Genomic DNA, 27,921 nt, shown 5'->3' on the forward strand with positions numbered 1-27,921 from the left:
ATATGTGTGTGTGTGTGTGTGTGTGTACATACGTACATATTTCATACCCACACATGTATGAGTATAAACGAGATATTACTATACTAAGACATGCTAGCTTGCAAGGTACACAGAGATCAATACGCAATGAAGATAATATTCTTACTTAAGTTCTTTGTATTGTTTTCATTTGTTTATCTGAATATTCATGGTAGTCCTTGTACTTTCTTGATTGTCAAGCCTTTCTAGTCCTTGGTCTAGGTGGTTAAGTTCATACTTGTTGGTCTGTTGGTGGATTTGGGTGTCCCCTTCCTAACTCACATTTTGGCCACACTTCCCCTTGTTGTCATGCTCTTGCAAAATGGAAATGGTTCTAGGAAATAACATATTTCCAATGATTTAAAATAATAAAAAATATCACATAAACATTCTAACTTTCTAGGATATTCATTTTTTCCAAACGGCTAATTAACATGCCACATGACAGATTAACTAATAACCGAATTTCCTTTTCACAAGAATCAAAATATCTCAACAATTTTATCAATAAATCAATTCCTCGTGAATCATTATTCTCAACAGAGTTGCCAAACAACTAACTTCACATGATATTTCCCAACGGCTAGAATATTATTTAATGTAGCAAAATTTGGGATGTAACATTAAGTCCCTTTCAAGTGAATCTCTCATGAATTTGTGTGGAAGTCTTAAGAAACCTGGGTGGGCAGTTAAGGGTGTATTGTGAACAGTCCTCAAAATCATCATCTTAAATTGTGAAGGAGGCATAAAATTAATCTTGGCCTTTTACATGATCAACTCATTAACCACGGTGTATATGTGATCATGTGTTGTGCCTTCCATAATTCCTTCTGCCTATGAATCTTTGCATATTCAGTTGCAGTTAAATGTTTCTAGTCCGTAGAAATCTCCACAAGAGAACATATATGAGGTCTCCTAGAGTTTGCATCAATAATTATATTCTTTTTCCCTTTTATATAAACAATGTCAAAGGCGTATGCTTGCAATCTATTGACCCACTTTTGCTGTTTATCATTGAGGTCTTTCTGCTTCTTGAAGTATTTAATGTTGTTATTAGCTGTCTTGATGATAAATTTTCCCTTGACCAATTATGATCTGACTTAGGCCAAGATGTGCATGATGACCACCAACATCTCCTTGTTATAAACTAAATATATTCTGTCCACACCTTTCAATTTCCTGCTCTCAAATGTGGTGGGGTGTTAATCTTACATCAACACTACTAATATACCTTAACATGAAGCATCACACTCCAACTCAAAAGGTTTAGATAAGTTTGGTATGGCTATTACTGGACATGTAGGCATCACTTGTTGGAAGTTCTCAAAATACTTTTGCGCTGCATTGGACCACATATATCCTTTGTCTTTAATAAAATCATTAAGCAGTGCAACTGCCTAAGAAAATCACTTAACAAACCTCCTATAGAACCCAAAACTTGTGTGAACTTCGTAGTAGTTGACTATTACATAATAACCTTTACCTTCTTAAGATGAACCCTCATTCCCCTTGCACTAATGATGTTACCAAGATAAAGGAGCTTTTCCATCCTAAAATCACATTTCAACTTCTTAGCATGAAGAGATTCACTCTTTAAAATGCTTAATACCTCCTCAAAATGTTGTATGCATTCCTCCCAAGTCCTACTCTAAATTAAGACATGATCGAAAAAAATCAAAAGAAATTTCCTCAATTGCTCCTTGGATACCTGATCATGCAATTTTGAAAAGTAGTTGTGGCATTTGTCAACCTAGAGGCCATCACTGGAAACTCAAAATGCCCAAAATGGCACCCAAAGGAAGTTTTCTCTATATCCTTTTGTCTAATCTGAATCTAATAGAATCTTGATCTCAAATCTCTCTTAGAAAAAACTTGGCTCCATATATGTCACCTATCCTGGGGACTGAGTACATGTTCTTGATTGTTTTCTTGATGAAGGCCCTGTAGTCAGTGCACAATATTGTGTTGGTGTAACTAGTTATTCGCCTAATTACACTTTACCTAAGCTTGGTTACGATAATGCATTACATAGTATATGAACTCGAGACACGAGTTTGCACATCTAGTTGCACATGATGTACTAGAAATTATACTTTAGACGGTGTTAGTAGTTATCACATTCCACTTTATGTGTTGTCTCCATCTTTAGTACACTTATGACTATGATAATCCACGTGTTGCATATACTTATTGCACAATGGAGAATTATCCCCGTAAAGTGCACGTGATTCTACCTTGTGTGGGTGATAAGTTATCTTCTAGTTATCATTACGTCACATGTTTTGTAGGCACAAAAATGACTCACACTGGCTCCGTATCCAGACAGATCATTAGACCAACAGTGATGAGTGGTTTTGTCAGTGTTGTGACATGGAGTGGCTGAGATTGAAATCCATTTCCTATACAATTGTCTAATCTAGTATGAGATTTGTGGGAGGTTCCATTGCTTATTCAGAGAGTGCAGGTCCCTATCCTCCTCCTTCATGTAAGATGATCAGTGATCCTTTGCACTCTATCTCCAAGAGGCCTTCCATGTTCATGATCTTACTCTTCGGGAGTCTTCCCCCTCTGGATCAGCATCCCTTCATCAACTTATCACTTCCTTCTTCACTCCGGTTTCTCTTTGTTTGCTTCTTGCTCTATTGTTTTCCCTTTTCTTGGACACTATTTGGTGGTCTTGCTGCCTTTTGGGCTTTGTTTGTACTTTCAGTCCCTTAGTCCCGTTTGTAGTCTCTTGTTGGACATTAATATCTTATCTTATCTACATTGTACTCATCTCTTGTAGTTTAGTTTAGTTATTGCATGATTGATGAGAATACATAATGTTTTTACCCATTTTGTCTCTTGCTTTTGTGCTATTTATTGGCCTCTAGATCTTGGGTTGTTGCTATAGGAAAATTCGTACACAGAGTGTGGTAGCGTAGCCTATTTGGTGAGATCTTGGTGTATTCAAAGGACACATAGTTTTCAAATTTGAGAACCAACATTTTGTGGGAGCATCTTGGGCTAGATCTTACCTCACCATCGTGTCTAGGAGGTCTTTTCAGTGAATTTTGATTATAAATCTGCCAATTTTTTTTTTTTTGGGGCAATCTTTTAGCAAATCGAGCCGTATGCCCCTATCTGCCAATTGATGTTTTTTTACAGGTGCCAGAATTGGACGAACCTTGATGTTTTTTCACAGGCGCCCTAAACAGTCGACCACCTAGTAGCCCCCACCATGCTCAAGCCCTAGTTTGTGAAGATTACCCAAAATTCACAACTTCTATTTATATCAATAATCACACGTTTCATCATATAAACAACAAAGGAGTTCATATTCTTGTTTATGTGGGGCTATAGTTTTGAAGAGAGAGACTTTCCACGATGTGCAATCCCATTGCATTGTGCGACGCTTGAGAGACCTTCCTTATTTGTCCATGTGGCAAACACAAACCTCACAACAAATTGCCACACAACAACACATGGCATTTACAATTGGCCATGGGGACCCTTGCAAAGATCGACCCATATCAACAAAGACACATTGCCTTCTGCCACATCAATACCCATGTTGGCAGAGACATAAGCATTTGACACATTAGTAATAGGTTCCATGTTACCCATCCATACAATTGAATCAACATACATCTAGCGTTGTTTGCATCCACATAGGTACCACATGTACCAATACGATTCTTACACATAGCACATCTTGACATATGGCATAGTCATTCTTAATTTTGATGTCCATTTGACTATTATATTTAGGGTTACTGGTTTGGACAATTGTTTGATCGTCAAATTTAACCCATTTTTTGTTGATATTAGCATTGCATTAATAGGTTTTGAAAAATTCTCAACCCTCTATTTGAGTTTTTGATTTGCAATCAACTTTGAAGGCTCATAGCTTCTCATTTTGAGGCCTTTTCTTGAACAATATTTTTGGTCTTCAGGTAGAATTTCTTGTATTTTATAGTTGTGTAAATATTTTTCTAATTTTGGGGGACAATTTTTTTAGAATTCTTATTTTTTGACAACTATACTTGACTAATTTTCGATTATGTAGAGTTCAGGGTCCGTTCAGACTTATATAGACAAATTTTGAGGTTTGATATTTTTCATAGTGCATTATTATTTTTTATCTACTTTCTATCGTTTCGTAGCCATTTTAGGCAGAGATATCACTTTTAGGTTTTGGTATTTTCTGATAATTTATGATCATTGTAATGCTAGGATTTTAGTTGGAACTTGAACAATATTGATTTGAGTCTCGTTTGGCCTCATCAATGCAGTTAAAACTGAAAATCATCAAATTCAGAAAACCTATGGCAATTCGCAGCCGTACAAACTATATAAAAAGTGCCAAAATCATTATTTCTTTTTCATTGTTTTTTTTTTTGTGGGGGGGGGAGGGTCTTGTGTGATTGTGCTTCTTTGTCTTTTGTGCTTTTTTCATTTTGCATTATGGGTACTCCTAAATTTCCACTTTTAACTACATGTAAACTTTCAATCATGGAAAATTAAAGAAAAGGATTAGTTCAATATGTTGGTGGAACAACAATAGGATCTATCCTAAAATTGATCCTAATGCTCAAATGAAATGAATTGTTAAAAATTCTATGGCTCTTGGAATTTTGAGAAAGTATATGACAAATGACCTCATCTTCCATATTGACAAGTGTTAAGACAGTCAAAGAGGCTTGGGACAAATTTGGTCAATTGTATGGCCAAGTGAATGAGATAAGGGGCCATAAGCTTGAAAATGAGCTCAACAATTTGGATCCCAAGGACTTTGATACAATCCCTAGACTATGTAACTAAAGCTACACAACTTAGAGAAAAACTTTGGAATTGGTATTGACAAAAAGGATGCAAACTTAGTTTATAATTTGTTGTATAAGCTTCTATTTGAATATGCAACATTTGTTTCTAGCTTCGAAACCTTTTGGTTCATGCCTTTACAAAACAATTGATGTTAGAGTAGTCAAAGTTGATGCGTATGGGTATTCTCAAGTTTTCAAGGTCCAAGGCTTTAGTAGCTAATTGTGGGAATCAAGGAAAGGGTTCTCAATGGGAGCAGAAGCAAGGTAAGTCCAAGCCACAACAAGATAGAGCGTAGTCAACATCCTCACAACAATGCAATTATCCATCATCTAACAAGAAGGGATATGCGTTTAAGGGGAGGTTGTTGATGTTTGATAGCTTTTCTCGGATAAACCTATATATAATTATATATGAGATAAAATATATATATGTGTGTGTGTGTGTGTTCTTTATATTGAGATATAAGGTTATTGTTATATTGAGGTATAAGGTTATTGTTATATTAAATTTGTTATTATTATTAATTATCTGATTAATGAATAGGGGGACATGTCTATTGATGGCTTATTTTCTATATATAAATCTAAGAGGATGTTGCATTTGTAACGCACATACCAAATTCATGGCAGGATGGGACATGCCTATTGATGGCTTATTTTCTATATATAAATCTAAGAGGATGTTGCATTTGTAACGCACATACCAAATTCATGGCAGTGCTTAGTACATTTGCAGCAATCTTGGAAATTCAACATGATATCAGAGCAAGGTTATAAATGCGAGATCATGCACTTATTGCTACAAGGCGAGTCTAGTCAGATAATATAGAAGGGTGGCACTTCAAATGTACAATGTCTCTAACTGCAGATCAATGCTTGTACCCTAGATGTTAGGCTAGAGGAATGTCTACCAAACATGACCAATGATCCAATCTGATATCGCTGCAACCAATCACTGTAAGTGGTCAATTTGGGGAGGGCATGGGCCTAGATATGCTGTCGAAGACTTGGATCTGCAACTAAACCAGTGTGTGCCGAATGTGAATGACTCTGATTGAATGCTTGGAGCCTGACTTAAGCACCAACGACAATGTGATGTTCGCAAAACCAAAGTGGATCTACGGTGCCAAGTTGATGTCTTGCAAGATTGAGCTGGCAGATCTCATAAACTGCAAAGATGAAGCTTGTTATCAACTTGATAATGGTCGGCGATGAATGCTCAATAAAAGAACAAATTAAAATCCAATCATTTCCAAGTGGCCTACGTGGGAAGATATTAATATTTGAAGGGGTCGACCTATCTATCCTTCGCATCGAAAGCCCCCAACACAAAGATCAAACAACTGATCACACATTGGTACAAGGGATGTTGAGTCCAGAGACATACGATAACATCGTACAAAATCAACACATCCAAGTGCAGAGAACACACAACATTGCGGGAGATGTGAGGGTAAATAAAAATTGAATAACAAAGATGATGGATATTTATAACTATGGTATGGTGTTGTCAGAATTGATAATGAGGAAAAGTGCATTTAAATCGAGTTTTGCAGATGGGATAGACATTGTAAGATGGGTGAAATTATACTATGAGTCACGGCTCATAGTTGTCGCTCGACTCCCCAATCTAGGTGATTTAATTTTTTTTTGGACCATCAACGATGAATGTGAATGAGTGGGGAGATATAAGGAAGTCAAAACCAAGGCATTGAATGCTGATCAAGAAATGAATATAGGAAAGGAAAACATATTAAAAGGGGAGACAACAAGGTCAACCCATTAGTCAAAGTATACAGGGCAATGCATATTGCCGTGGAGTGACAAGTTAAGAACATAAACCCCGTAGAATGGGCAATGAATGGAGGAAAAGGGATATTTGAAAGGGCGAACTCATACAATTGTGCAATGTCCCCTTACTGCGTTTGCTATTTGCCATTAGTCATTGGAGGTTGTAAACAAGTTAAACTATACTTACATAACCTGCACTCTCACATGGATTCCATTGGTAGGGTGATAAACCAATGCACAAACCCTTACGGCCGTGGGACCACTACAGCTCATACTAATTATTATTAATTACATGTTGATGCTAGCCTACTAGAGATGGGAACTTACACACAATTAAATGGGTATTTAAAATTATAATTAGTTTTAATAGGAACAATATTTAGCATGGCTATGAATAATTAAATAGAAATGGTATGAAATGGAAGGATACAAAAATATGGATCAAAATGGTAATATGATTTTGTGAAGATAGTTATATTCATATAAAGAAGTTGGATTAAAAGTCTCTATGAGAATTCAAAGTATGATCAATCCAAGTGCATGTTAAAGATGAGCCAATTCTAGAGATACATTATTATTATTATATCTCGAAAACTAATCTTATTTATTTATGTAGTTAATTTTATTTGTATTTCTAGAAGAGTTATATGTCTTGATCTTTTTTTTTTCTTCAAGAATATTATTGCAAGAAAAGGGGGATTGGTTCTAGACTCAAAAGGGAGTTTGACACCTCTTCAAAGGTAACATTGGATGAGCAATTATGAAGGATTGATTTGGAGTAAATCATGTTGAGATGGATTCTCCAATGATCATGAAATTGTAGTAGTTAAGAGAACTGTGATTTATGGATATACCTCGTGACTATGTGATTTTAATGGGCCTACCCCCTGTGTACATCATGAGGAAATGGCAACTTCCAAATGATGTCGCTTGTATTTGCAGAAGTTGCTGTAAGGTGACGATCTTAGAATAACTTGTATTATGAGATCAAACAAATGGAGTATATGGTGAATGTCTTACATCTCAACACTCTGGAAGGCCATTACTCAAAGAGTATTTGATGAATATCATTGATAATCTGGGAGGCCAATACTCTTGATATCAGATGTGATATCAAACCTTATTTTGAGTACTTGGTGAATATCATTGATATTCTAGGAGACCAATACTCTTGATATAAGATGTGATATCAAAACCTTTTGGGTACTTGGTTAATATCACGTGTTGATATTCTAGAAGACCAATACTCGTGATATTGAATGCGATATCAAATGGTGGAAATTTTTTTGAGATATCAAATGAGATATGCTTAAAACTATTATTTGTAATATTACGTTGAAGTAATATTTATTCTTATGTATTTATCCTTCTAAGCTAAGAGGGAGTGTTGATGTTTGATAGGTTCTATCGGATAAACCTATATATAATTATATATGAGATATAATCTATAGATATGTGTGTGTGAGTTCTTTATATTGAGATATAAGGTTATTGTTATATGAGAAACACACACACACACACACATAAATATGAGGTTAAATTTGTTATTATTATTAATTATCTAATTAATGAATAGGCATGTCCCATGAAGGGACATGTCTATTCATGGCCTATTCTTTATATATAAATCTAAGAGCATGTTGCATTTGGAACACACATACCAAATTCATGGCAGTGCTTAGTACATTTGCAACAATCCTGGAAATTCAACAGAGGCCACCTTGTGCATATTGCAAGAAAAATGGTAATGATGAATAGACTAATATTTTTGCCATCTGCCTACAACAAGGAGGATTTCGCTCCTTCCACTTCCTCACAGTCAAAAGAAAAGGGTAAGCATTTGCGGAAACTATGGGCTCTTCACAAGAATGAATACTTGACTTGGGTGCCACTCATTACATGGGTTCTATAAAGGAGCAATTTTCCTCATTGGAGCCTACTAAGGTACACATCTCACCTTCATACATTTGCAACAATCCTGGAAATTCAATAGAGGCCACCTTGTGCATATTGCAAGAAAAATGGTAAATGATGAGTAGACTAATATTTTTGCCATCTGCCTACAACAAGGAGGATTTCGTTCCTTCCACTTCCTCATAGTCAAAAGAAAAGGGTAAGCATTTGTGAAAACTATGGGCTCTTCACAAGAATGAATACTTGACATGGGTGCCACTCATCACATGGGTTCTATAAAGGAGCAGTTTTCCTCATTGGAGCCTACTAAGGTACACATCTCATCTTCATAGGTGATGATTCTCAAGTGGAACTTTAAAGCAAAGGTTTAGATGACATGGGTAATGGAACATTTAGAGATGCCTTTATATTCCTAACTTGAGCACTAATCTACCTTCAATGTACCAAATCACTCTGCGTGGAGAAGGAAAGAAAGTTGAGTTTCCATATGATTTAGTTGTGGTAAAAGAAATTGTAATATCTCCTTTTTCTAAACTAGGATTTAATCATACATAATAAAAAATTAATGATCAAAGAAATTCTAATTTAATATTTATTATTACAGTCAACTTAATAAAATACTCAAATGCATAGTTGGTACACTCGCAGATTAATCTACAATTTTCCATTACTCGTCGAGTTAACCAGCTGGGTGATGTTTTTGCAAAACAAATGGCAGATTTTAAAACTCGGTACTCGCAAGGTCGAGTTTTTAATAAAAACTCGATCGTGCGCGCATTGGAACGATATAGGCAAAAAAATTGATTTTTAGTTTGCTAGTTTCCATTTGTTCATTTAGAGGCTTGAGGAGTGGGGAGAAGAAGGGTTCGAAGGCATTCTTAGGTGATTGCAAGCTATTGAAGGGGGATTTAAGTGGATTTGCAAAAAAATAATATTTTAAATTAAATTTTGGCAATTTTTTAAGGTTCTTGAGTTTTCTCGATTTTATTTTTAAAATTGGCCGATTTTTTCTCAAATAAACTTTTAGGGGCTTGGCGAGTTGTTGCCAAGTGAGATTTTAACTATGGGACTCAAATGTATAAAATATGAATTGATATAATATAATATTATGAATCAACACATGATAATGTAATAATAAATAAATAAAATCAATTTTAATATCTGTCAATCAACTATATTATATTAATATAAATTCTTATAATATTAATATAAATCGAACAAATTTTATATTGAGGTAAATTAATGTATAGGCATTTATACAGAATGTTTATATAAATGATGAGTGTGTTTATGAAGAGGATTTCAACATGAAACAAAGGAGCCATCGTAACACATACAAGTCGAAGATTACTAGGAAGAGATACTACAAGGATGTGTTGATACAGATATCCAATTATATAGTGTGATTCATCTACATTTCTAAAGAGATTTAAGAGCTAAAGTCGTTGATGATGAATCAAAGATATGAGATACAAAGCCACTAAAGTCAAATTACATAGGTGAGGGCAACCTAATACCAGGAGTAGCTTCATAACTATCCATGGTATCAACACCAAAGTCCTTGAGAGAATTGTTGATATGGTCACAGGGAATATATCTTGTATGAAGAGAGTTTAAGGGACATGGGACATGTCTCTTACCAAGGGACTCATCATTCTAGATAAGTCGTACAGGAAGGAAGACTCCACTCATTTTAGGAGGAGATTACTTCTTCTTCTTTATCGTATTTGAATCTGTTCGGTTGAGCACTTGGGTAATTGGCATAATCTGCCTGCAATCAGCTATCAATCAGAGATGGTACCATTGTTGCAGGAGTTAATTGTTGAGATCTGAAACAACCACCTTATAATAGTTGCAAGAATACATAATCATATCTGAAACAGCAATCTTATTGATATAAGCAATATCACGATCTCATTATATACAGACCAATATATCGGATATAGCAGTTTCTAGTGCTTGTCTAAGCATAATGACGTATCAGATACATACCATAATTATTATTGGACAGATATACCAGGTATTGCATCATTGGAAGGAAGTTATTTGCATAGTCAAATTTGCTATATCAAAGAGCTGAACTATACATTTACAGATCAGTATATATAATTTTTGCATAGTGATTCATACAGTAACATTGGCAGAATGTATGTCTCATAAGATAATATTGAGTACTTTTGAGAGAGAGAGAGAGAGAGAGAGAGAGATCTTGCATACCCTAAATTGTAATATTAGAGATAGCAGTGGCAGCTATTTAATCTTATACAAAAAGCATCCATAAGTGATATCATTCAGAGTGTTAAGGAAATTACTCTCTTAATTAATTTTCCAAGTGAATTGATCCTATTTCCTAAGCAACCAGACAAGGGACATTACAAAAGTTAAGGATGATACTTTGGTTGCAGTGGGACATTAATTATGAAATAATATGATTGATACAGAGGTACACCTTTTAAACATCTCTTTTGGGATTATTACTCAAGAGTTTTCAACAATGTGTTCTTACACATCAAGGAACTTTTACCAACTCAATCATCTAGGACAGAATATAAACTCTCCAAAGAACTATTAGTAACTTTCACAAATTAAGACATAAAACTAATTCCTTTTATGAGAGAGTATATATATTGGTTAAACACGTTTTTTCCAAAGTTATAGCTTAAAATGATAACTAGAACAAAAGTTTATACTCTTCTTCTAAAACTGCTTACATAAAAATCAGGTTCTGACCAGTCTGCACTAAATTGATCATAACTTTTTCAAATAATAATGAAATGAATCCAAAGTTCCAAACCAACTCCAAATTGAAGCTAACTCAAATACCCCTCCAAAAATATAAGTTGCAGGTCTGTATCAATTCATATGTGCATGTGAAAACAGAAAGAACAGTCAAATTTCTGGAAAAATATCCCAGAAATTTATCATAAAACTCAAAAATACAAACTTCTCTTTATTCCACTTCATTACATTCTGAAACTTACAACCAATACATGATATTTTAATGTCTTTTCAATTCCTCTAACCTATTGTATACCTCCTATGACCTTACACCTTCTCTCTTCCATCATCTTTTTCATATTGTCACATTTTGTGACAAAATTTTATTACCTATTTGAAAACTTTTGTATTTTCACATAAATGACCTTTTAACTTTATAAAACACCTACTAACGTATCAAAATAGATTATATATGACATTTTATAACATTTCACCCTTCCATGGGTTTATCTACATAATTTTATCATACTAGACAACTTGGACAATCCATTACAAATGACTTTATTTAGCCTTACATATTGAATCAAATGGATTCAAAATACATTTAAAAGATAAAGTATTCCATACTGATGTATCGTTTTTGATAGGTGCTCCTGCACCATACTCCCGGGGACAATAGAATCCAAGTCTCTTGGATTGTCCTTCCTCTTTCTTGTCTTTCCAATTCTTTAGTATTTGTTGTTTGTACTCTTGCCAAGTACCCAAGTCAATTTTCATACCTTCATAAACCTCTTCCACATAAGAATTCAAGTAGAACACCCACAATTCTGCAATAAATGGATTAGGAAAAGTAAATGGGACCTCATCATATATCAATTCATCTATTTGGTTCACTATAGGAACCTTAGCATCATTTTTTTTCAATGTCTTTATGCTGCAACATCTCCATGCTTGGAGACAAATTCATCACTATTTGATCCTTTTTTATCCTTTTTGATAGGCGCTCTTGCACCATATGTGCAGTAGCAATGTTTGGTAGTTTAATAAATTATTAAAATAAATATAATAATATATTATTTTTAATAACATGTTATTGAATAATAAAAATGTAATATTAATAATGATCATTATAATTACTAATAAATAAACTACAATTAATAATTAGATAAATAATATTAAGTCGCCTTAAGGAAGCTTCATCAAATGAGATAAATTAAAATATCTATAAGTGATAATTGTAAGGCTCTAATGATTTACCAAATAAATTGAAACAAATATCAAAATCAAAACCTTGAGAGTTTGGTATGAGAATTAGCAACTAGAATTTATATGACAAATATCTTAATTGCTAATGTAAGGCTACTATTTGTAATTAATTATCAAACTGGGATATCTTTTGCATAAAGCAAGTATTAGCATATAGAAGTGACAAATATGACTACTCATTGACGGCTCATCATTATACTGATTTAGAGTCTATATCTGCGCAAGAGTGTATTGGCAGGAGCTTCAAAATCATGCAGCTATGAAGTGTATGGAGGAGCTTTGCTGGGTAAACTTTAATTGGCGGAATGACAATAATTTAGCCTTCTATCAATTATTATGGATGTCCGCTTACCTTTGTGGACATTGTTGAATGGTTGCAGGTGGAGGTCAATACCATCATATTGAATCGATAAAGTGAAGGGATAATATGAGGGTAAACAATTATAATTGATTAGAATGATTGGGATTGAATTGTTAATTGATCAACAATTAAATTAATATTGAATAACGCATCAATGATGGAAATAACTCACGTATAATTAGTTTTAACAACCAAGAAGCAAAGTATTCATTGTTGATTGAGGATTGCAAATAACTATCAATCAGTGACAATAATTGTGGCTGAAATCAACCCCTAATAACTTAACGTTTTCCTCTAATTGGTGCCAACCAAGGTTAATTAACCTTCTTTATTGAATTGACTCTAAATGTTGAATGGTGTAATCAATATAGCACTGACTAATCCTTGAATCGACTAACAATACTGATTGGAAATATAATCAATAGTTTAGATATTGTGTTAATCGATGTTGGCAATTATGAATGGACATTGGTAGCAACTTATTACTTCATTTGCAAGATATTTTCAACATTCAATCTCACTTCAGAAAGGGATGGAATAAATTACATCTTATTTATTCATTCAATATTCTCATGCAAGCATCAAGCTACTTGACTAAATAGGTTGCAAATCATGTGTCCATATCTAAGATAGGTCCACTGATTGAAGGCAATAATAATAATATCATATGCTCTTTGGCGAGGTTAAACAAACACATTTGAAATAAAAATTACATCACTACAAGTAATAAGATATATCATATATTTCATGATTTAAGGGCACAAGGTTCGTTTTGTATTTCATATTTATTTATTAGAGAGGGCTGAACTATACAATAGGGTTTATTATGTTGGATGATTGTAAATTAGATAATATTAAGTATCATCAATTAAAACACATGCATACTTAATCAATCCACATATTCTTAATGGTTCTTAGTGGGGACTTATCTATATAATCTTATACATAAAGCAATATTATTTAGTGTTTAGGAAATTAAATACTTGTAACTAATTTCTTTATGGGAATTGTCCCTATTTCCTAAAGATCCAGACAAGGGACATTACAACATGCCAGTCACAACACAAGGCTTTAATAGATATAACTTGTTGCAATGTTCCCACTTTTCAATAAACAAGGAGGATATTAGAAAACAATTCCAGAACTTGATTTTACATGTGCCAAGTGCATTTGCTTGAAAGTTTGAGTATTTATGACTGTAGACTATATTTGATGTTTTCAAATACAAATATCTTGTGCCACTTTCCACCTAAGGCCCGCAAGACAGATCTCTCATCATTTGTCCACATTTAGTCAAATAGTTCAAATGCAAACTGGTTTGTGCCTCTATGCTTTGATGGGCCAGTTGTCAATCGTAGCACATGTTGGTAAGGAGTATGGTGACAGAGGTGAGTTGACTTCCATATGATGATTGCTCATTCTTTGAAACTACGTGAACCTCTACACATATTCATGAATGTTCATCAAGTGTCATTTCATTTTATTTTATATTTTGCTAATCCATGGCTGTCATTTAGTCAAACAGTTTGGCTACATCCTTCAACATTAATGCACTACTCCTCACATTGGTATGACACACAATATGCATTATGTCAAACACTTGTAGCACAACCTTTATCTTATTCCAACTATCAGGCTTAGACACCTATCTGCAACTTCCTCACATTAAGAGGCAGTTAAGGTAGAGAAAGGGACAAGTATGAGCGTGGAGAATTTGCAGGTATCATCTTCAAAACACTATGTCTTGAGGCCACTTGTACCATGGTATTAATTCCAAATTCTTGAGACTTTATTTGTGCACGAACTGGAAGGAAGACATGGGCCATTGCGTATAGTCTCCACAAACTTCAAGCTCTCTCAACGAATGCTTCGAAGCTTCATTTGTTGTGAGAAGGCGATGCCAATTTGCGAAGGAAGGGTTGGCTTGATGATAGCTGATAGATTGCCACGAATTGTCTACCTACGGCTACTTCAAAGGTGACATTTAGAAAGAAAGTTTTTTTTCACGAACATAGTCTCATCAATGCCAACAATATGTCCTAAGATTGTAATTGTATCATACTTGTGCATGAGACAGTTTTCCCAAGGCTGTAGTGCTTGAATTTACTCCTTTTTAAAACTTTGCCTCTTGCATACATCTGAACATGTGGTGCTTGCATAGAATGCCCTATGTCGTTTCCTACAAAGGTGCCTCAAATTTTATGCCAAATTCCACCCCTCCAATTGTGATATACAATAAGAGAATCTAATATTATTTTGAGTGTATCGGTTCAACCAGTCCTTGAAAAGTCACGAGCTCCATCTCAAATGGCCTGTACTTTCTTCAATTTTAGTATGGGCCTCCCAATAACTACCTTTTACTGAGCTTCATTAACCTTTTAATTTTTAACCTCTCATTTTTGGCAAAGAGGTTGAGAATCGTCTCCAAAACGCATGTTTTAGATCTCCCGCTTAAATTTTTTCGCTTAAATTTTTTTGGGGTTTTGGAGGTAAGGTTCGGAAGTGCTTGTCTTAACCTTTTTTTTGGTTAGAGAGGTTAAGAATTAGAATGCAATCACATGTTTTGAGCACATTTCTTAACCTCTTGCTATTTAAAAGTTAATGTTTCGATTGAAAACACATGTTTAGAAGGCTTTCATTAACTTGGCATGACTTTTGACTTGGGAATTGGATTTCAAGAAGTGTTGGACGAAGCTAGAGACAGTTGAAGGCATCAAAACCATAAAATTTTAAAAAAGGCAATAAATTATATTCTTTTAAAGCTTGAAGTTTGGCACACTTGAACTTGTTTTGACCCAAAAAGATTAATTTTTTCACAATTAGGCGGGTACGGGAACCAAGGCAACATAGCTTAAGTGTACATCCCTTTATGTTGCACTTAAAAGGGGGGAGGAGAGTGAGGTGTTGGTGTAATTAATTATTCAACTAATTACACTTTACTTGAGCTTACTTAGGATAAGGCATAACATAGTAGTTTTCATGTGAGACACGAGTTTGCACATTTAGTTTCACATGGTGTAGGAGAAATTCCACTTTAGGTCATGATAATAGTTATCGCATTCCACTTTATATTTTGTCTCTACCTTTAGTGGACTTATCACTTTATCATCTTCCATATGTTGCACAAACTTCATTGCACAATGGAGGGTGATCCATCTTTAATGAACATGTGATTCCACCTTGTGGGTGATAAGTTATCTCCAAGTTATTGTTGCCTTGCCTTTTTAAATAAACACATCTACATTGTGCTCATCTGTTGTAGTTCTGCAGTTCAATTCAGTTACTTCATGATTGATGAGTGTTCATCCATTTTGCCTTTCTTTCTTTTGTGCTATTTATTGGCCTATAGATCTTGGTTTGTTGCCATAAGCAAATTCTCACTTGGTACCAAGCTATTGTTGATGCAAGGGGACTGTTGTTGGCTCTTATGTGTCCTATCTCTAGTAACTTGTTAATTGCCTCTTCAATTTCTTTGTGCCTTTTAGGATGTCAATGAGGAGTTGTAATCATCGGTTTGGCTAACTCTTCTCACTTAATGACATGCTCCACACCCCTATCATGTGGAACTCTAGGGGTAATATTTCCAAAATCCTAGCTATGCTTGGATAACACTTATTGAATATTTGGGCAATTGTAACATACCTTCTTCCCGGGACTTAGCTATCAATTAGCATATCATCAAAATACAATTACTACTTCACATTTTCATCATGTAATTATATTGCTATTTAAACTTTAGTTCAATTCAAAGCTAATCAATAATCTTGATTTCAATTAAGGCATAATCAAATAAAAACTAAATTGAGGATTTTAAGTTTGCAATACCCTAATTTCTGAAACTGGAATCCGGTTAGGGCATAACCTGCAAAACCCAGGTTAGTCCACATATATTGCTTAGGGCACAAAAAGTTATAACATTGTGTTGTAATAAACAATACCATTTAGGGCAACAAACCATTATAACATCTCGTTTTTCCCATTGCTAATTACGACAATTAAATGTAAATAAAAGATATGTTCATATTTATATTCACATGAATGAAGGACAGTAACAACAACTATCAATTATGCCTATCTCATTCAAGTAGTCACATTTTATGTTCAATCAACTGATTTAACTGATTTTCTAATACATTGAAAAGGAAAGCGACTTCTAAGTATTGAAGGGAATAGCTAATTAAATGAAATCTATCATCTAACATACCTTCAACTTGATATTACCAATATCATAAAAGTTGAATACATGTTACTAGAAGAGGTCTGAATGCAGATCATATCTCTGTCTTGTGCAAGTTTTCGTAGCTGGTGGAGAGGAGAAGCATTGTCAGTGCTTAACCTCACAACTGCAGACCCTTGAGTATCCCCACACAATCTCTACTAAGAAAGGCCCTTCCTACCCGGAAATAGACATGGGGCACCTTGTTCAGCCACTGAGCATCCTGGTGCTAGAGTTTCAACCACTGCTCAACTTGACAACAAGATCTAAAACATTGGACTACCATGAGATGACTCAATTATTTAATGCTGTTATATATATATATATATATATATATATATATATATATATATATTACTGATTCATATTGTTTTTGCTATTGCAAGGATGTTCTCTCCTACGGTCCTACCACCCTTTATCTCGACCATTCTGGTCCTTATGGGTGCTTCCTAGGAGATCCCTTCAGTAAAGTTTCAATTTTGGTATCAATTGGCCTTTCTGATATCATATTCATGTACATAATTTTTATCATGACAACAAATATTGTACTTATCTCAGAGGCATATTGCCAACAACTTTGAATAAGCCAACACATTTAAACAATATTTGCAGTAAGGTCCTTTAGTGCTTCGAAACATCATATCATACACATAATTTGTACTAAACATAGGCATGGTGGAATACTTTCTGTAATACATTGACAACATATGAAGTTCACATCTATGATATCATTATTCGATCTTTCTCCTATAGCATAAAAAGAATAATCAAATACATAACCTTACTGTACTGCTAGAAAGAGTTGCGCTGCCTTGTACATGTATAAATTGCTATCCTCGTCTGGTAGACAAAAAGAAATCTGAAGAAGTTGAATCCTAAAAAGATTTGGCAAATCTGAAAACCACAAATGCTTAGGTCTTGAAGGATATAAGAGCTCAAACACAAGACTAACTGCAGTGCTCGCAGTATGGCTTATAATTATTGTTGAAAGAATGAATAAAATCGTAGAGCTAAATCTAGAAGAATGCTCGCAAAGTTATGGCGAGAAGTTATATAAAATAGTCCACAAATGCATGCTCGGTGATAAGAAAGGCCAAGGTGGCGGACGCATAGCCAGGCATCTGTTCCATAAAGAACTACATTTCCATTGGCTCAAATATAAATAAACTTCATCAGTTGAAATATTTGAAAGAACATTTGAGAAATATAAGCCCGATGAAAAAGATAGGCAATCACTCAAAATCAACTGGGAACAATAATAATGATAAAGGTTCTCCCTCCAAATGATTTTAAAAATATATCGGCATCATGGTATCTATGCCATCTCTATTTGTACGTACACATAGACATACATGTGCGTAAATTTAATCATTTATTTCTTGTGTACCATTATATTGATTTATGCACACACACACACACATGTATGTGCAAGTATAGATATCTTGATATCATGTTGTCAGTATATAAAGTATAACAAGAGGCTCCACAATAATCTCAGATAAAAAGGTAACAACTTGTTCATAGATCAAATTATGCTTAGTGATTCTTTTTATTATTAAGTGATATATAATTTCATTGGTTAGCTCATGATAGTCCAACGTACGCTCTTGCTTGCCTAGCCATTTACCCTTAGCCATGGTGGTTTGAGGACTCGTACCTATTTGCTCAGTGATAGGTGGTGCCCCTGTGCCCAATTCCTTTCTAGCAATGCTTCCCCCCTTCGACGTGCTCCTGCAATGAAGAAATCCTCCACAATAATATCATACTCCTCAATATAATCACAATTACTATAACAAGTTATCATTCATAAAACATCATAATGACTAACCGTCATTTCACTTCCCATGAATTCATGATGAATAACCAACTTTCCGAGATTTCAAGGTAACATTATAATAACATCACAACGATTAACTAACATGTCATCTTCATTGAAATTATAACGATTAACCGTCTTACCATTTCACATGATCATAACAAATATTACTTGTCAACTGACTTCACATGAAACCTGAACGGTTATATGAACATTTTAAAATTGGGCCAAAAATTGTGATGTAATAGTAGTAACTATTCTTTTGGTGGTCTGGAGTGTGTGAAACCTTAGGTACAATAGACACTCAGCTGCGTACTCAATTTGATCACTTCTAATCAATGTCTCCATCCTCTTGAATGGCACTACTCTAAGTCCACCACTAGAAAGTCCTTTGAGTACCACCTATTTTTCTTGATATTTAAACCTTGTTTCTAATCTTTGTTGGTTAAGTATAATCTCATTATACCCCATATCCACCGCAAAACTCATCTTGCAGCTGATAATCACCCAATTGCATATTTGAAATTTTGCAAGTACATAAGATTTTATACTTGTCACCTACGATTACCTTAAGCCCATCATGTTCTTATGTTTGTCCTCTTGTAGTCACTTCCTTCTCATCAATGAAATTATGCATTACTCTTGTGTCAATTTAAAGATACTACTGGCTGCCCCTATGTAACACTTCTCACCATGAAAGTAATCAACATTTGTGCATCGGAGAGTCCGGCAAGGGTCCTATCGTTCTTGGGCTCTTCCTTTGGAATTCTTTCCTCTTCAACATTCTTTGACTCATATGTCTGATTTGATTTTTCAGATGTTTATTCATCAGTAGAAAAATATTTCAGTTGCTTTGCCTTTTGCTTCATGTTGTATTTATGCAAAGGATCCCATGGTTTCCTACAATGAAACACAGTTTCCTCCTGAGATTATTCAATTGTTCACTGCCCGAACTTTTTGAATCATTTGTGGCTGCTGTGATTCATTTTGAATTTCTTCTTGTCGTTTTCTTTTTTTTTGTAGGAAATTCTTGGAGTAAAATTTGCTCCTGGAAGTGATAGTCTCCATATCTCTAGCCTTTTTATTTGCTTCTTGTAAGGTAGGAGGATTGAATGCCTTAATCCATCCTCTCAGAGGTTCCTGTAACCCATCTGCAAAAAGAACAAATCTCCTCTCAGAAATATCCATCACCAAGACTAATAATTGCTGAAAATCAGCAACATATACATCTACCGGACCCTATTGTTTTGACTGCGCTAATTCCTTGATATGTAACCCTGGATCTTTCTTGTCAAACCTTTCAATTAACCTCTCAATGAATGCTACATAGGATGTGATTATGCATGACCCATGGTGATCATACCATGATGCTACCACTCACGAGCAACTCCGTCTAAGTGCAAGGTAGCATATTTTATAGAGTTCTCTTCAGGCATAGGGTTAAGATTGAAATAAGTGTCCACTTAGAGTCTTACTGGACTCATCAAAAAAGTTTCCTAACCTTACTGCTCCTGTTAGGCATATGCCTTGTTCTAGCATTCATATAATTGTCTAATGTCCTCTTTAATTTAACTATTGTGAGATCTTCTCTTGTTGGAGGTTCTACTCTGGGTGGGAAAGTGGGCAAAAGAGCTCTTGCTAAAGCTGGTTTGTGGTACTGATTTGCAGCTCTAGGTTGATCCTCTCCATCTCTTTCTTCCTTATTTCTTCAATTGTTGACCCCTATCTGGGCTACTGCATCAACCAACACAATCTGTGCAATACGCTGATTGGTTCACTTTTGGCTCCTAAGCAAAGCATCCAAAAGGAGTGCTGTGCAATCTGGTTCTTGGTCTTTGTTACTTCTTTCACCTCTTCCACTCCTGTTCTCTCAATGCTCATAATGGCTCTCTGAATGTTGTTGTTCTGTATCTGAAAGCCTTCTTAAAATTTTTCTTCTTGTTTACTTAGTATTTCCTTGTATCTTCATCCTCTGTCACTGATGCTCATAGAAACTCATTGACCCATTGGATGGAAGGAAAGACTGTCCTCTACTACCTCGTGACTCCCTACTCGTCCTAGGAATCCCCCTTCTCAAAACAACTTTGTTTCGATTGGACCCTGAAATGACTTAACTTTATAATATTTAAATGATATAAGTGAAATATATTAGTTTTCACTTAAAACATTGTGTTATTTGGAAATAAAATCTTGCATCACATAAAAAATAGAATTATGCCCACACCTAAATAAATCACCACAAGGGTTCTTGTAAGAAATAATTAAATGAAAAACTATGAAAGGAAATAATCCAAGAGAGTTTTGTAAAGAAATTATTACCATAAATACATAAAATTGAAAATGGTTCCAAAGATCAACACAAGGAGATATGGAAATTTTTAAGGGGAAAAAACAAGGAAAAACTCCATCTGATTTATATGAATGAGGCAAATGCCTAAAGAATGAAAGAGAAATGAAAGAGAGAGAGATGGAGCCATAAGCTCATTACAAGAACTATATAATGTGTGTTGTGTGCAGAGAATGAGAGAGGAGCATCTCTTATATAGAGATAAGGGGAGTTATTTAGCAACTCCTAAGTGAATGAATGCCACATTCATAAGTGTGTGTGTACCAAGTGTCATAATCCTCTTAAGAAAGATTAAACTATTTTCCTAATTAAGAAATTACAAAAATGACATGTCTTCACACATGGATAAGAGGACAAATGAGTGACATGTCCTCACACTTATACTAGAGGACAAACATTGCAGAAGGGATACCTTGGGTTATCCCAATTAAATAAATAAATACAACCAAGGAAAGATTACTAATTCTAATAGTTCCCTATTCTCTTACCCATTAGCCTACTAGAACCCGACTGAATAGGTTAATGGTTTTCTTTGTCAACCAGTTACGATGGGACATTACACTTAAAATAAATTATATTTTAGCATTCAATTTGACATTTGCAGCAAATTTTCCTCATCTCACTTGGGAACACTGCAAATTGGTTCTACTCATGAGTAGTTGCTAAAGAGAGAAAATACCATCCTTGAGTTGATGATACCAATGATGGGACCTGCACTCAATCATGTAACAGAATATTCCATGTTTTAATCATTCATAGTAACCTATAAATATCGAGAGGATTCTTGTACATCTGAAATTTCTTTTCCTTAGGATGAGTAATAGCTGCAAGCCAAGTTGCAAGATGCAACACTGATCAAGGGCAGGCTGTGCAGCTGAGCTTATTGACTAATCAGATCAAAACCACTGTTTTCTCAAATAGGTATTTAGTATTTATGCACTTACACCTGGTGTACCTCACAATTTGCTTGATACTTTTTTTTGTAGCCTCTTTGGCTTGAATCTTATGCATTTCAAACTTCACCTGTTCATTTTACTGTTTTTTAATATTTTGTCAAAAATGCACAAAACGACTGCCCTTGTTCCATACAAGTGAAGACAAGGAAGCCAAACCGACATTCCCCTTTCTAAGATGTTAACATTGTTTTTATCCAGGTTTTATCAGTGACACTGGACAAATGGACAGATGATGAAGTTGATGGTATGGTCGATGTTGGTGGAAATGCTGCTGCCAATACCATTTATGAAGCCCTTCTACCGGAAGATTTTAAAAAACCCGGACCAGAAGCATCTTTTGAAGAGCGCTCAGATTTCATCAGGTAGCTTTTATTTCTATGGATATTTTCCATATTAATTTGGAAAATTTTTTGGTAACAAAGTCGAGATACCTTTGGCAGGAATAAGTATGAGCTGCAGGAATATCTGAAGCCCAGCTTGCGAATTTCGTCTTCAATGTCATCCAGTCATAGCTCATCTTTTCAATCTAGGCCTTCTAGTAACAGCTTGAGACCTGGATTACAGAAGAAACAGTCAAGCAAGCTGGTTTGTACTTAAATTTCATCTTCCATCTTAGTTTCCAGAGATTTTGGAGATATTAAAAATCAATAATTAGTCTGTTGAATGGAATATTCCTTCTGGTGACTGTATATTCTTTTCGTAACAGGTGGGTATGGTGGAATTTACTGGTTTGCTGAAGGTCAAAGTTGTGAAGGGCACAAATCTGGCTGTGCGGGATGTGATGACAAGTGATCCTTATGTTGTTCTCACTCTTGGGCAGCAAGTCTGTTATATTTTTTCACTCTGAATCCTTCTTTTCTTGCTTTATACATTTAATAAAATTCAAAATTTGGAGATCACTGTGATGGTTTATTGTCCTTAAACATTTTACAGACGATGAAGACAACTGTTGTTAAGAGTAATTTAAATCCAGTTTGGAATGAGGAGATTATGCTTTCTGTTCCACAACGCCCATCTTCCTTAAAAGTGGTGAGTATGGAAATGATTAAGTTTTGAAGTGTTGTTTTTAGGGGAACTGACTTTTTTTTTTGAAACCATATTGTCTAAATGTTTTTTTACCTTATTTCATAATTTTATTTCTGTGCTAATATTTGTTTGCTTGCTATTGTTGTAAACTTTGAATTTGCAGTAAATTTTAGTTTCGTAACAAAAAAAATTAGCTCTCAACTATTGTCAAATATGGATAATATAAAAAAATTTCCTTCTATCTCAAGCTAAGTTGTTGGTTTTGGTATATGATGTCAAAGATCTTGGTCCTGAGTGGACGACTTTATACGCTTGCTAACTGTAATGCCCGGCAATAATTGTAAATGAAGTTGAAACCCAATGTGGAACTAGTAATTTATATCACCGTTTCATCAGTTGGGGCATGATCAATGACTTGTTGAGAGTGAAAAGGGTCATTCAAATTGAGCCTGTGATCAAATTCCTTGTACAAATCTAAGGTTACAAGGATTTGATCAAACTCATCCTAGCCAAAGAGAAATGTTGACACAGGATTAACTTATAATGGACAACCCTGCCAAGTTTTCATCAGACTTGAAGACAGACTTGAAGGTGATTCAAATTTTGAAGCTTGGAAATTGTGAATGGTGCTAATACTAAAAGTGTACGAACTAAAAACAATTGTGAAAAATTCTCCTAAATCTAATGAGAATGATGAAAAGAGTCAATGGGAAAAGGGCGACACTAGAGTAATGAAATTATTATCAGATGGAGTGAAAGATCTTCTACTATCTATTATCACAAAGTTAGACTTTGCATATGAAATGTTCAAAGCCCTAGAAGACATGTTTGAGGTCAACAGCACTAGCAGGCTTCTTGCTCTAAAAAACATCTCTCTAATATAAAATGAAGCAAGGAGAGACTATCACCTCATACTTTATGAGGATAATAGAATTAAGAAATAAACTCTCAACAATTGGTCACATCTACGATAGTAAAGAGTTAACTATGATAGCTCTAAATGAACTTCCTATCTCATGGGAAAACTTTAGACAAGGAATAAGTTCTTGTTACAAGCTCCCCAAATTTGATCAACTAAAGGCTGACTGCATTCAAGAAGAGAATAGTCTAATATCTCAAGGAATTGGAATAAATCTACAAAAGATGATATTCAGGGTCTCACGACTCAAGTCAACAAAAGAGGGAAGAAGGAAAATCCAAAAAGAAAATGAGGAAAGGAATCAAATGGGAAATGGTCATCCAAGAAAAGAAGGGACCTATCTAAAATGCAATGTTTTAGATGTGACAAATATTGTCATCTTGCAACAAAGTGTCTTGATAGACTGAAAACTCAAGCCTCCTTCGCCAAAGTCAATAAAGCAAACATGGATTTAGAGAAACTTGTATTCTACTCTGCCCTATCCAGTCAAGTCTCCAACATACCTAACTCTTGGGCGATAGACAAGGGAGCTTATTGACAAATAGGCTTTAAAGGAAATCTATATTTCATAAAAGAAGACTATGATGATGAAGTAACTATTGGAGACGATACAGGCTATCTAGTAAAGGGAATTGGCACATGCACTATCAACCTAAAACCTGGCATTTCACTTGAACTAACATTAGTACTATATGTACCCGAATTTAAAAGGAACTTAGTGTCAATTTCAGCACTTGAGCACAAGGGATACAAAATTACTTTCATGGATGGAAAAGTCTTGGCTTGGCCCAAGAACTTAAAATCAAGAATGCTCATACTATTAGGACAAGGCATCAATGCCTCTACAAACTATGTACTTCCCCATCTTCTGCATTAATTTATGAGTCTACTAAAGAAAATGAAATCTGACACACGAGACTTGGACATTTTCATTTTCGAGGATTACCTTCTTTAGAAAAGATGGTAACAAGATTACCTAAATTCAAACCTGAACATTAAGGAGCATGCAAAGGTTGTGGATTAGAGAAGAATACCAAAAACACCTTTCACAATAGTGAAAGTAAATCTAAAAATGTACTTGAACTTGATCCTCAAGATGATTTTTGTATTACATCATCTTTGTAGATGACTACTCTAGGAAGACATGGATATATTTTTTAAATATGTAAAGAATCTAAAGAAATTCTAAGGTTCAAAGAATTTGAAGAACTAGTAGAAAATGCATTAGAAGAGAAAATCAAAATCCTAAGAACAAATAATGGGAGGGAATACACATTAGAAAATTTTCGAAACTTATGTAAAAATGCTGGGATGAAAAGTGAGTTCTCTGTTCCTTACAACCCCCAACAAAATGGTCTTGCAGAAAGAAAGAACATAACCATTGTTGAAGCTGCAAAAGCAATGATGCACAATTAAAACTTAGAAACCCACCTTTGGGCTGAAGCCTCTAGTGCTGCTGGATGCATTCAAAGTAGATGCCCTCGCTCTCATCTTGAAAACAAAACTCCGTAAGAAGCATTCTCTAGAAAGAAACCCAACACCAATCACCTGAGAATATTTGGATGTCCTGTTTACATTCATAGCCCTAAAGACAAAAGAACAGAACTAGAGCCTTTTGGGAAAAGAGGAATTCTTGTTGTGTATAGTGAAACTTCTAAAGCCTATCAAATATGCTTTCCTGGACAAAGACATAATGATCTAAGCAGAGATGTAATATTTGATGAAGATAATGCATTAAAAAAATCGAAGGATGAAAACAAATAAAATAGCAAAGATCTTGGAAGGGATTCCTTTCCTGAGATTTAGAGGGAGAATCAAGATGTAATAGATGACAATAATTATCATTGAGCCTATGGATATATCAGATGAACCTACAGAGAATAAGAAAAGACCTTTATGGGTCAGGAAGATGATCGAAGAATCAGAAAAATATGCAGCCCCTCCAAAAACTGTTAGAGAAAGAAAAAGACCAAACAAATTCTCTAGTTATATTGCAGTCACAAGTGAACTTTCAAATTCAAAACCCTCAAATGTCAAGGAAGCTCTTTAACATCAAAATTGGAATGATGCCATGATGGAAGAATATAATTCCATTCTCAAGAATGATGTATGGGATAGTTCCTAGACCTAAAGACAAGTCAGTTGACTCATCCAAGTGGTAGTTTAAAATCAAACATGCAGCAGATGGAAGCATAAAAAAAAACAAGGCTAGATTTGTTGCAAGAGGTTTCTCTCAAAAGGAAGGTATAAGCCATGAAGAAACCTTTTCTCTAGTTGCCAAATATGTTGATTTTTGGTAGCTTTAGTAGGATAAACATGTGAGATCAAAGAGATAAACGTGTTGATGAAGGTACATGTCTCCTCTTGGTTTATTACTCATACAAATACAAGAGGACGCTGCAATTTGGAAAGCACATACCAGACATTATGGTAGTGCTATTACATCGGCAACAGTGCTAAGAAAAACGACATGGAATTAGAGCCAAATTCTTTTTATAAAGCCTAAATAGCTTGAAGGTAGATCCACTGAACACTGTTAATATGAAAGAAAAATAAGGAACAACAAAGATATTTTTTTATTCATTATTGCAGAGAGTTATAAGACATTTGGTAAAGGGAATACATCAAACATATTTTCCACATGCAGAGATAGAATAGCACATTAAATTTGATAAGGATGAATTGATCAAATTACAAAGAAAGAGAATTAAGCATAAAAGCATAGACGACAATTGATATAAGTAAGATATGATCTACGAATTATATTCATTCAGGGGAGAAATAAAAAGGACGCTCAGATCAATCACATAACACATACATGACCATAATCACTTCTCATTTCAGAGAACCATATATCAGAGAAGTACATACCATTATCTTAGAAGATAATATGTATACTGCAAAAGATAACATACATTTAGCAGAACATTTATTGAGGGACTTATATTTTTTATATCGATAAACTGCAAAGGATCAACATTGAACATTGATTTCAATTCATACACTGATAGTAAATCTGTATAGTACTACATGCGTCTACTAGATCAACCATATCAAGGAGAAATAGAGAAGAAGATCGGGGAATTAGAGAATAGAGAGGGAGATCATAGTAGATAAAGGCAACGATACAGATTAAGGACATTGATTCTACCGTCAAAGAGAAAAACTTGTTACGTATAACAATTGCAGGGAAATCGTCCCTACCATTTCTAAGAGCCACAAGAAACCTGTGTATGTATTGAAAGAGGAGATCATTAGCCACATATACTCTGAGATACTCGAAGTACAATCTGAAAAGGTATTAAGGGATATAACAGAGATAGGCATATTCTTATAGGGAGAAAAGAATCCGCGATGATAAGGAGTAAGTCAAAGGCATTAAAAACAGTAACCTACAGTGAATATAATAGTTGTATATTTTCAGCAGCAATGATAAGGGTAGAGAATGAGAAGTAATCTTTGGACATAAATTGTGAGCAACAAAACTTAGAAGCAGTGACCAAAAGGCAACCAGCGAACGAAGTAGATGGCGAGGTAAGGAACAAAGGGTTGTATGCCACCATTCACAAACAGAATGAACTAGGCCCATAAACACATAGCACCCATAGCAGGACATCTAGATGGAGAAAAGATCAACATATGCAAGGATAAGTAACAGTTAAAACTTGGACCAGTGTGTTTGGTGCTATTATGAAGGTTAAGTTGGCACAATTTTTAAAGTTGAACATGAGTAACAAACCAACATACACCGCGCAACAAGGAAGATAT

The 27,921-nt window shown here is 34.7% G+C and overlaps 1 protein-coding gene across 14 annotated transcripts in view; it reads left to right on the forward strand.

Moving 5' to 3' along the window:
• The window catches only part of LOC149528104 (ADP-ribosylation factor GTPase-activating protein AGD12-like), a 117,105-nt gene that overhangs the window by 70,224 nt on the left and 18,960 nt on the right, over nt 1-27,921 (forward strand). For all 14 annotated transcript variants that reach the window (XR_016358978.1, XR_016358980.1, XR_016358979.1 and 11 more), the window contains 4 exons: nt 22,407-22,570; nt 22,649-22,793; nt 22,915-23,031; nt 23,142-23,237. Coding sequence is in view for 10 of the 14 variants with exons in the window: in XM_089810858.1 (XP_089666984.1) it covers nt 22,407-22,570; nt 22,649-22,793; nt 22,915-23,031; nt 23,142-23,237 (522 nt within the window). In the remaining 4 variants the exon portion in view is untranslated. The remainder of the gene's footprint in view (nt 1-22,406; nt 22,571-22,648; nt 22,794-22,914; nt 23,032-23,141; nt 23,238-27,921) is intronic.

This window comes from Cupressus sempervirens, chromosome 11 (genome assembly GCF_028749045.1).
Source record: "Cupressus sempervirens isolate cs-2001-9-10 chromosome 11, ASM2874904v1, whole genome shotgun sequence".
In the NCBI taxonomy this organism is placed as follows: Eukaryota; Viridiplantae; Streptophyta; class Pinopsida; order Cupressales; family Cupressaceae; genus Cupressus; species Cupressus sempervirens.